This window comes from Onychomys torridus, chromosome 3 (assembly GCF_903995425.1).
Source record: "Onychomys torridus chromosome 3, mOncTor1.1, whole genome shotgun sequence".
Lineage (NCBI taxonomy): Eukaryota > Metazoa > Chordata > Mammalia > Rodentia > Cricetidae > Onychomys > Onychomys torridus.
Window position 1 is genome coordinate 79,001,053 of NC_050445.1, and position 12,183 is coordinate 79,013,235.

Sequence of the window (12,183 nt, forward strand, 5' to 3'; positions counted from 1 at the left end):
ACAGTGAAAATTTCTAAAACTTCTAGCTATTACTTCTATATGAGTTTTCCAGGAAAGTGTCATTATATTTTCTAATTTGTATACTCAAAAATATAAAATATCAAAGGTTAAGTCTTTTAATAGAAGCATTGCCTATGTCATATTATTCAACCCAAAGAATCCCAATTTCTTCTTTCTTTTATAATATTTTACCTCTAAAATTCAACCTGACAAGAGCTTCAATTTGAAAAACAATAGTAAGAAAAAGAAATTAAATCAATTAAAACAATATAAGGTTGAAGGAGATATCCTTCATTCTGATCCCTATTCTAGTCTCCAGTATCTCATTTCCAGCTTGCCTGCCTTCTTGGCTGTGGAGGGGATGTTAGGCTGCCCACCATAGTGGACCTCCACACACCCTTGTATGAATTATCATAACCCACCCATACCACATCTGCCTCACAGGGAAGGCTCAACCATCAGTCTAGATTTTGCACTCCTGCTTTTAAGCCTGTGTCTTCTACAAGGCAGCAAAAGTAACACAAGGATGTTGTATTTAGTATGTATCTAGTAAAGAAGAACATGGGACAATAGAATTTTTAAAAGATGAAGTCGCAAAATTAATTCACATTCTTCAAATTATTGTGTGAAAAGCACAATATATGAAAAGAACATAAATTTAAACAACCCACGGCCTCATTTTATTTAAAAATCGAATGCTAGGGCTGGACCTATGGGTTGAGTAGTAGACATCCTACCTAACATATGTGAGGCCCTAGATTTAACTCCAAGTACTGGAGAAAATCTGATGTTATCCAAATATATCTCATGATTTAAGCATCTTATAGCACATTGCTAAGTAGATGTCATATAATCAATAGTGAGAAGAAATTAAATATCTTTTTCTGATATTTCCCATTGGTCACTACCTTGGATTTCAAAAAAGATAAAAAGAACACATTTGATATGAAAACAGAAAGAAAACTGGGGAGAGCAGGGTCAAGGGTCAGAGTGATGAGGAATGAGAATCAACAGGAACAAATTTTTCTTAGAAATGCTACAATGATAACAAATGATAATTTTTTAAAATTAGGTTGAAAATGGAGTAAAGTTTCTTCTGACCTTCCCCTAATGCCATCTTTATAAATGCAGAATCATCTATACTGAATGATATATACTGAAATCATAAAGTAACAGGCAAGACTATTAGATTAATCTAAAATCTTCATTTGAATCTGTCTGTTGTCCTTTTTTCTAGTCCAAGATCCAATCCATATGACAAGATTTATTTATTAATTGTGAATTGTGTCCTTGTGGTCTTCCACTCTGAACAGTGTCCCAGTCGATCTTTCTTTTAGATGACCCACACACTTTTGAACAGTTCTGCACTGTTGCTTTGTAGAGTATCCCTCTATTTGCTATTACATGTTTTCTTCTTATGATCAAAATGAAGTTATTCAGTTTGGAAAAAAATTAGAGAGGTAAAATTATGTCCTCCTTGGTGTATGGTATCAAAATATTGACTGAAAAGTCTGACCAAATACTTTGAATCTATTTTGAACAAAATCAACTAGATGAATAACTTCTTTAGGAACATGGAACACAGAAAGAGACCAAAATGGCAATAGCCATACTAGAGGCCCAAAGCCACCAGGAGCTAGGTAGGTGGCAATCAACCTCAGAAATAACTCAAGATGAGCAAGCAGAAACCAGTCAGACCTGAGAAGATGAGGTTATATGCAGATTGGATGCAGTTGAGCCAAAGGGACACACAGGTGCTTGTAGAATGCAGCTCAAAGGAACATGGCACAAGTCAGACAAAGAGGATCAAAGCAACCCTGAAATATGTTCTACACAGCTCTCTAACATGTGTGTCTCATTTCCGTAAGGTAGGTCATCTTTGAACTGTCTATAAATATTCCTTTTGTAACCCAAAAGCTGTCTTTTTATGCTCTAGAGTAAATGTTTCTATTTTCTATAATTAAATTGGGCCTAAAACATTTTAAAAAATAGTGGAAAAGTGCAATTTGGTGAGAGAGAGAGAGAGAGAGAGAGAGAGAGAGAGAGAGAGAAGGGATTGAGGGAGGGAAAGAAAGAGAACATGAAGTTGAATGTATAGGGAGGTGGGGAAAATCTGTAAGGAGTTGAGGAAAATTATGATCAAAACATTGTATAAAAAAATTAAATATAAATTAATAAAATATCTATTGGTAAGAGTGGGGAGACTCTCCAAATGCAATAAAATGACTTTTTAAGTTACAAAAAAAGGAAGAAAAGAAAAGGTGATTGGCAGCACCCATGCATGAATGGATGCCCATTTAATCTTACAATTCTGTTCTCATTACAAAAAGTTGTTTACTATAGATTGACTTGTACATACATACAAATTTTGCAGGGTTCAAAATTTAACCAACTTTGCATCATGATTCCATGGCCTGAAGAAAATCTCAATTAAAACAGTTCTTAATTCTGCATTAACCTTGCTGACCTCAAGTGTTTATTTTTCTGCTTTATGTAGTCTATTCTATTTTGTCAATGTGACCTTAATCATCTCCAGATTTGTCAGGTGCTGTTGAATACAGTGTTCTAAAAGGTTCAGAGCCCAAGAGCTCCAGGGCACATGTTTTCCTAGTTGGGTAAATAGTACCATATCAGAAATTCCTTTTCTGATTTGTTAGCTTAATTTGGGGAGACATAATTAGTTTTTAAAAACCTATTCAACTTTAAATAACTTGTTTTTTTTTTTTACAATGAAAGGTAATTCTTAACTTTCTATCATATAGATATGCTCTTTAGTCTGTAATCTTAATTTTGCTTATTTGTACATGTGAATATTGTGATTGTTCATTAGCATCCTAGCTCAGATCATTCTTGCTCTTTCAAAAACAAAACTCTGTCAAAGACAACCATGTTGCCTTTTGAAAAACACAAAATTTCTGTTGTACTGTTCCATAATAGGGAGACCACAGTTGACAATCCTTAACCAAGGATTTCTTAAAACGCAAAGATTTTGAACATTTCCACCATAATAAATGATAAATATTTGGAGATGTAGATATGCTTAATCTGAAACATTATACAAAAGTGCAGGTATTAAAACATCACAACACTCTACTAAAATATGTATAAATTTCTGTTTTCACATATCAGCAAAATAAATTTAAATTTTTCCTTTTCATACTAATCTCACTTAGGTAAATATAAACAAATATATCTGCATGTACAGTGACATATATATGCATCACACACACACACAAACACATCCATACATTTGTATACCCATACACTTATCTTTTAGCGCATTGGTTGTGGATTTTTTATACCTATCTACCATCTTCACAAGTGAAACAATGAATATATTTGTGATTGTTTTATATTTATATATGCGTGTGTGTGTGTGTGTGTGTGTGTGTGTGTGTGTGTGTGTTGTTATATATCTGTCAACTCTGAGAATATTTAAAATGACTGCTGGGTCTTTATAATAGAGAATTGATTATACTGTAGCCCTCCATCCCAAAATGCAAGTAAAAATCACTGACAGATGAATTTAACATATAAGTGTTTATAACAGAAGAAATAAGTGAAGGGAAAGTCTATGAGATGAAAGATCCCTTAAAAGTTTAATCATGAAATACTTCTACCTGCTGTGATATGCCTTTCAGGGTATTAAGCTTGTAAGAAATGTGGATTCATGCATTGAGACCATAAGTAACACAAATGCCCATGCAACGAGTTCTATCCTGTATATATCCTTCTACTTCAGTTGGGGATACATAGTTTTTAAAATCCAATTCAACTTTAAATAACTTGGTTTTTTTTTTTTTTTTCACAATGAAAGCTAAATCTTAACTTTCTATCTCTAGATATGCTCTTTAGTCTGTAATCTTAATTTTGCTTATTTGTACATGTGAATATTGTGATTGTTCATAAGCATCCTAGCTCATTTCTTATCTTTGGCTCTTTTGCAGGTAAGTTACTAGTTCCAACTAATGTCTATAGTAGTAAAGGTCATTGTTTATCTCTGTCAGATTTACAATGGAAAAGGTCTTGGGGACAGTTTACTATATATGTTCTCTCTTGCCACTTGGAATTCTTCTCAGAATTTAGGAGGAATCTGTTTTGCTCTTCCTAAGATGTTGATTTGCTTACTTGCTTCATATTTAAGAATTCATGATAAAATAAAATTCTGTATAAATAAAAGGCACTTGTTAGGTATTGTCAAGTGAAGAAATTTTAATAGCCAAAGCTTTAATATCCATTAGGTTTGGATATTTGATGAAAAACATCTGTATAGTTAATTCCATATCTTCCCTTTACATATGGATTACATTTGGCTATAGAATCTGTTAGAATTCTGCACATGCGCAGCTTGGGGTCTTGTCTGGCACCTTACATCATCAACGAGCAACTGTGTCCCACCCTTAAAGCCAGACATGCACCCCACGCTCTCTCTCTCTGCGCTTCCCTTCCTGTGTTTCCTTTCTCTGTCCCTGCTCTGTTCCCTCCACCAGGCCTGGCTCCTCCTGCCCCCATGCCTCCATTAAAGCTCTAAAACCTAATATTGGGTTCTGACTCTTCCTGCGACCAACCAGCGCCATTCATCCTTTCAGAATCCTCATGCATTGGCTTTAAAAGTGCTTCTCGAACTCTACTTGAAATGTTATAAAACAGAACAGAGTAATTGCATCATGTCAGCTTTCTAAACTCAGAAAAAGTCTGAATTCTCAAATCTATATGTCCCCAAAAGTTTGGAGTGAGGAATCATGAATTTATAATTAATTTAATGGTACAATCATCATTTGTATGTTCCCAGTGAGACTATAAATGTGTGCTTCTATACATGGGAGAATGGCAGGATAGCAACATTTGTCAAAAACCAAAAAAGTGCTGACCAGATGGTTTTGGATAACCATTTTGAGGACTTTTCCCTGGAAAGACTATTTCTCCTGCTTTCTGCGTTCCCTAGTTTCCAGCAGCTCATTGTCTAGGGCTGGTGAGCCACGAGAGCATGTCTTTTGGTGTCGTTCTTGTTCATATCTTGTTTAGGCAGTCATGTTGTTGAAACTTCACAAGTGTGGCTCACCTGATATCTCTAGGAAACATAATATTTTACAGCAGTCTTTCTAGTCCTCTGGCTCCTACAATTTTTCTGCCCTGTTTTCTACAATATTCTCTGAGCCTCAGGTGCAGGAGTTGCATAAGTAACAACAGCTTAAAAATAGGGGCCAGAGGCAATGAATTTGAGAGAGCAAGGTGGGTGAGAGGGATGAGAGGATAACAGAAATGATGGGATTATATTTTAATTTCAAAAATTAAAATAAAGATCACAATTCTTTAATCCAAAATTCTACCTCCAAGAATTACCATTACTAACATATTCAATAGAAAAATAATAAAAGGTTTACTTTGTAGTATGTCCTACACAGATGGCTCATATTATAGAAAGTTCACTATAATTAATAGTAGAAGACTGTGAACTTCTACAGACCCAAGCCATGACCAGACTACTATTTTGAGATATTTAAAGTGGTATCATGCAGTAATGTTCATACCATTGATACTTTGTCAAGTAAAATAACAAGCTATATAATAATATACACTTGAATAAAAATTAGTCCATAAACATAGAAAGCAATTTGAAATATACTCACCAAAATACAAAATATTCACAGTGGTTGTTTCTGTAGGGCAAAATTGCTGATAATTATATTTTTTCCAGTAACTTTGCTTTGTTCATAGCAATATATATTACTCCAACAATAGCACTGCTAAATGTCTCTTAACATATGATAGGCATATAAATACATAATTAGGTTTCAAGTTATATAACTTGAAATGATGGGATTATATTTTAATGCAAAGCATAAAATAAACACGAAAGATCACAAAATTTAATTCAAAATTCTGCCTCTAAGAATTTACCATTTCTAATATATTCAATAGAAAAAAATAATAAAAGGTTTACTTTGTAGTATGTCCTACACAAATGGTGCATTAAAGATTAGGTTAAAGAATTGTGATCTTTTATATTTATTTTATTTTTTGAAATTAAAATATAATCCCATCATTTCAAGTTATTTAACTTGAAAGCTAATTTATGTATTTGCATGCCTATAGTATGGTAAAAGACATTTAACAATGCTATTGTTGGAGTAACATATATTGCTATGAACAAAGAATTAATATTTAGCAAGGAAAATTAAATGTTATTTATATTTGTCAGACTATATTATGAAGTCTCAGTGTATGTGGACAGTAGTGTTAGATAGTAAAGCCTTTGTTCTAAACAGCATGCTTTTGCCAATAGCAAGAATTATAGTAATCAATATTCTCAGTGTGAATGTACTAAAATTAAGCTTAGAGAATTAGAAATATTCTCAAGAAAAGTACATTGGAAATTTTAGACTTTTTTTTTTTAAATAAACTATATCCAGCAAGCATCTTAGCGGTATCCAAATTCTTATCCATGTGGTGGGAAAGTCACAACACGCTGCTAACTACCTCAATCAATTGAAAATGGGGACATCTTTGTTTCAGTCAGCACAAACAATGTTTCCTCGGAAATATATTCTGAAAATATGGTGTTTATCCCAAAATGATCCTTTCACAACACAAATCAATAAGAGAACGGCATGTACTCTGAGGAAAGTGGTTTGCCTTCTGTAATGCTGAGTGGTGGTAACATGATGAGGTGCTAGCCTACTGCTTGGCAGGAACAAACAGCCAAGCCCAGCAGGAAATCTGTAGGGAAGGGAGATTTGGTTTTAACTACCAGTTTTCAAGTCAGTGCTATTTATAGCAATAACAGTGTGTTTGAAATTTGGGCAAACCCAGATGGTTTTATTCATTTCATTCTCCTTGGAAGACCGTTTCTTTAATCTATGAACAATTAAATTACATTACTTTTTATTAGAAAATTGTGATATATATTCTTTATTTACTGAAAGAAATAACTTTTTATTTTTCAGAGCTTCCATATGGCTGGGAAAAAATCGATGATCCCATATATGGCACTTACTATGTTGAGTAAGTCTCTGAGCGTGATATTAACTTGTTATACTATGTTGTGAAATTGTGTTAACATTTCATTTTTGAGCACACGTGGCTAACAGCCCCTTCAATTCTCTTCCCGCTCGGGAGTGTCTCAGGTGGCATGGCTAGCTGGTCTCAGTTCTGCAGCTGCCTGGTCATTCCTTTTCTTTGATTCTGCATCATCAGTTGGAAAACTGTCCCACACTGTCCTCCGAATGAACAGTGATTAAAGATATTGTAATGAATGCCTTTCATTTTGAAATCAAAACATTGGGAGCTGGCTGCTTGTGCAAAGAGATGTTCTATTACACCAGATTTCAAATTCAATGAACTGAATCAGCAGGCATGCCTCCCCACTGAAGGAAAAGATAACATGTTGGTGCTTTCTCGTTTGTAGGACCCCACAGTGTATCTGCAGTGTTCTTTCAGTACACTGCACTTTTATGTTACATATTGGTTGCTGCATCACATTGACACATCTGATCATAGTATGAACTTTCTCCATCTATATATTGTTTAACTCAGACTAGAGCATCTACTAATGATTAACTTACTATACACATCATTTTTCTTAAGAAAATGAAATATTCATAATTTTCTAAAATTAAGTACGTCATTTACTTTCCATTACACTCTCTTCTGATAGAAAATGTCTAACTCTTATCTATCATGTGGTACTCCTAATGTTATTTGGGCAAATCAGAAAGCCTACATACAGTACTACCCAAGGAATCCAGTGCTTGCAAAACCAAAGACTTTCACAGTGTTTATCAACATTGAACTTTTTCTTCTCATCATAACCCATGTACAGTAATAATCGGGACAGTTAAGGGCCACATATTAATGGCTTTCCTACTGAAGTGTGTTGTGGTAGCATTCACATAGTCATTGGCTTTTGCTAGGTGTCAAGCCCTTCTTTGTGCTGCAGATGTACAGATGAGCGAGACTTGTGAGCCCCACTGTCCCAAGCCTAACCTGCATGGGCACTCGTCTCAATTACTTTGACCCCACCCCCATGTTGGAACATCTGGAGAAGCCCCAACTTTGGCTCCACAGTTCACCATTTCCATATTCACAGCCAAGGTGAATTCAGCACACTTACTATAAGTAATTTCTAACATAGTGTTTACCTTCTAATGTGTGGACACTCAATAGCTATAAAAAGTAAGATAGCCGGGCAGTGGTGGCACATGCCCTTAATCCCAGCACTCGGGAGGCAGAGGCAGGTGGATCTCTGGGAGTTCAAGGCCAGCCTGGGCTACAGAGTGAGTTCCAGGAAAGGCGCAAAACTACACAGAGAAACCCTGTCTCCAAAAAAACCAAAAAAAAAAAAAAAAAATTAGATAAATACATAGTTATTCCTGATTGCAAAGACGAGAGAGAGGCTGAAAGGGAGAGGGAGAATATAATTTGTAAATACTTGCATGGACTTTGAGTCCTATTAAGCTGATAGCCAATTAATTTTAATAGTGGTAAACCTTATCCTGAATAAATTTAACAGTATGCTAAGTATACTACATTCTAGCTCGAATGCTTGTCTGTATTTCTTTGCCATGCTAAGATCAAACCTATGGATTTTCACATCTAGGAAAGTACTCTACCACTGACTTCCATACTCAACCTTTCCAAATTGTCTTAATTCACTTAATCAGGCCACAGAATGCCTTAGTGTGTGGCACCTGAAGTCCAAAGTGCTTCCATATGATGACAGAGGACTGAGATGTGTGACATGCCAAATCTCTTTTTTAATACATGGTCTTGTGGAATCAATGAACAATGATCCTCTCCTTAGTCCCAGTGTTGGCAAACTCCATAAAGATCCAGGTAACAAATTTTTGGGAATTCACATGGCCTCGTTTTTCTAGTATACAGGCAAACACTGGCATCACTTTCACGTGGGAGGGGCTCTACAACAAAGTATTGTTTACAAAGAGGAGAATGCAGGCAAGGTCCAGTGTCTAAGTCTTAGTTTGCTGATCCCTGCCTTCTTCTAACTCTTTAGATTATTTCTTCATGTCTGTCTTCATGTGCTTTGAAACTAATTTCCAATATGCAGACAGCATTTAACTTATGCCCCTTCCCTCTGCCCTAATCACTTATCAGGAAGATGATAAGCATCCACACATCAGAAAGGTGTTTCTACCTACCTGATCTTAATGTAATGGCCTGTAGAAAGTAGACTCTAAGAGTCAGCCATTGACATGGATACAGACTATGTCTTCCCCCCTTCTCCCCCGAAAAAAACCAAAAAACTCTTGGTTAACTTTTTACTTTGAATTGCTTTTTATTTGTTTTTAATTAAGTTATGCTCTTCTATTTTCCATTTATCACAGCCATGGTTAAAAACCTATTCAGAGTTCAATCATGTTTGTTCACTTAGGTCAGAAAAATAAGTCTGAAAATTCTAGGTTTCAATTGATTGTAAGGTCACATATACAGGTCATAGTGAATCAAAGTAGTTGAACTTCCCTCTAGTAGATTGAGCTGTGCTGTTTTGTGTAGCCTTGTTACTACAGAACTCCAGAGAGTGTACCGATACTAGTTACTAGATGTGAGAGCATGTCAGGCCAAGCAGAGAACTGGGACAAGTAAGCAGGTAGTCCGAATATGCTGCTAACATTAAGTCAGAAATTAATCAAATATTTTTCAGAAAAATATTTTCTGAAATACTCATCAACATATTTTAAATACCTCAAGTTATTCTATGTATGTTATCATATATATCACATTTATATGAGAGAAAGAGAGAGAGTGAGTGAGTGTGTGTGTGTGTGTGTGTTGCCTAAAGTAAGAAATGTCTTCCATCAAAACACAGAATTTGTCATATATTTTCATTAGAGTATATCTATTTACATGATTTTTTTCAACTGTGTATCATCTCCACTATGCTGCCATTGGCACAGGTGTATATTTGCTCTGAAAGTAGTCCTGCTCATGAAACTTATCAAACAGATACACAAACAGAGGCCATGTGGAACTTTAGATCCATATACTGTGGTTACTGGGGTGAGGGAGGAGTCATGTATCTTCTTGTAATATTTTATACATTAAAGTAATACATTTCTAGTCTAAATTAACTTATCAACTTTTCTAGTGTAGATATAAATAATACAAAATACAATTTTGAGATTCTACCCAGTGGTAGAGTGTTTGCCAATCATGTTCAAGATTCTAGATCCAGTTCACACCACACACACACTCCTTAAATTAATATACCACTCATAATTATAGTGATAACATTAATGTAAGCATCTTAAGAAATTGTATTTAAAATTGTTGATTTAGTTAATTTGTAAAAAGCAAGGTTATTGGCCAGGCGCTGGTGGCGCACACCTTTAATCCCAGTACTCGGAAGGCAGAGACAGGCAGATCTCTGTGAGTTCGAGGCCAGCCTGGGTGACCCAGTGAGTTCCAGGAAAGGCACAAACCTACACAGAGAAACCCTGTTTCAAAAAACCAAATAAATAAATAAATAAATAAAGCAAGGTTATCAAATAGTCAGCCTGAAAATATCCATACAAGGGGTAATATATAGACTGAGCTGGTTTTATTTAGGAATGGACATATATGCATGCAGTAACAATAAGTGACGTAGGGGCCACAGATTTGAAGAAGAGTGGAGAGGGGCATAAGAGGGGCTTTGAGGGGAGGCAAGGAAAGAGAGAAATATCATAATTAAGTTATAATTCAAAAATAAAATTAACAAAACAAGGTTATTTTTATAAATCTTTGTAAATCCATGCCCAAGAAAATATGGGCTCACTAATGCTGTTTATGACAGTGGTGGCAGTGGGCAGTGGATTCTTTGTAGGGTTCCCACCTTTTATGACTAGTCATACATCCATTTATGCAGTTATAATTACTGGTTACAAAATGACAAAGAGCATCTGTCTTGTCCAGTTGATTAAGTTAAAAAATACAACCTGCATTTGTAGACTCTAGAGGGATGGACACCTGAGCAGTCAGAGACTTCTAGACCAACAGCTCAGGGTAGTAGCTGTAGAGTGGACTCCACCCTTGGCCAGGAATGGCAGGTTAAAACACATGCTGTGCATGTAGCCCAGCTGCATTTACACACATTTTCCTGCCAAACAATGCAGCCAAGCACAAAGGAATTCCAGCAATCAATAGCAAAGTATGTTTGGAAAGCTAGGATGCTACAAAGCCTTGACTATACAGGTTTTGGCCACCATAATTTACCCAGTATGTTATAATTTTGTTCTGGGTACATTCATTTTTTTAAAATTATGGGTATACTATATCCAACAGCCAGGAGGAAAAAAAAATGCTCTTTCTAATTATCATTATCATCCCATCAAAATAGTTACCATGTGTTCCATGCACAGTGTGTGCCATGAACTGGGTTCCTCTACCACATTTACTATTCTCTGCAGTGATGACAAAGCAAATGGCCTCCCGTTTACAGTTGAGGAAACCCTTTCAGAGGAAGCTGACTTACTCCCTAGGGACCACACACTACTGAACCTGGGGCTAAAATGTGGGCAGAGGCCGTTTGGCTGTAAAGCTTAGACTTCTGGAGAATAATGCCTCTCATAAATTTCACATGTACAAATCCATAATGTTCTAGGCAAGACTTTGAGTCTCAACAGTAGGAACATGAGGACTGCTACAAGAACATGATGACGTCCCTCTACATCTAGAATGGTTGCACAGCAAGATGCTCAAGGCTAGAAGGCCATGGTGCCTACCTAGCCATGTGAAATGAGCCCCTGACACAAGCATTAAGAGTCACCAGGCCCATGCTTAGTACTGTGAAGAGGGTTCCCAAGCACCATGGGAACTGAGAACAAGACCTGAAATAGAAGACAAAGTCCTTCATATTGTGGGGCCAGGTCAGGGAGTGTGGGGCACTTGTTTGCAGCACATAAAACTGTATTTTAAGTACTGTGGGCCCCTTAACATCTCGTCTCATGTCATCTGCAAGTCAGGCCAATAGACTGAGCTCTATTCTAAATACCGGCCAAAAGAAGTAAGGCCAGGTTTTCCTGACAGACACCATATCCATGCTAGTGCCACACTTACTGGGGTATTAAAAAGTCCTGAAGCTGCTAACTAGAAATGTAACTGTCACTGTTCATAAAGAAAGGGAAAAAATTAATGCAAAAAGTACAAACTGTAGCGCTGAGACAGCTGTGGCTTTTGTACCAACGT

The 12,183-nt window shown here is 36.1% G+C and overlaps 1 protein-coding gene across 7 annotated transcripts in view; it reads left to right on the forward strand.

The window, feature by feature from the left end:
• Magi2 (membrane associated guanylate kinase, WW and PDZ domain containing 2) overlaps positions 1–12,183 on the forward strand; it is a 1,436,700-nt gene that overhangs the window by 1,083,599 nt on the left and 340,918 nt on the right. For all 7 annotated transcript variants that reach the window (XM_036180392.1, XM_036180388.1, XM_036180389.1 and 4 more), the window contains one exon: positions 6,948–7,005. In XM_036180392.1, coding sequence (XP_036036285.1) covers positions 6,948–7,005 — 58 coding nt within the window. The remainder of the gene's footprint in view (positions 1–6,947; positions 7,006–12,183) is intronic.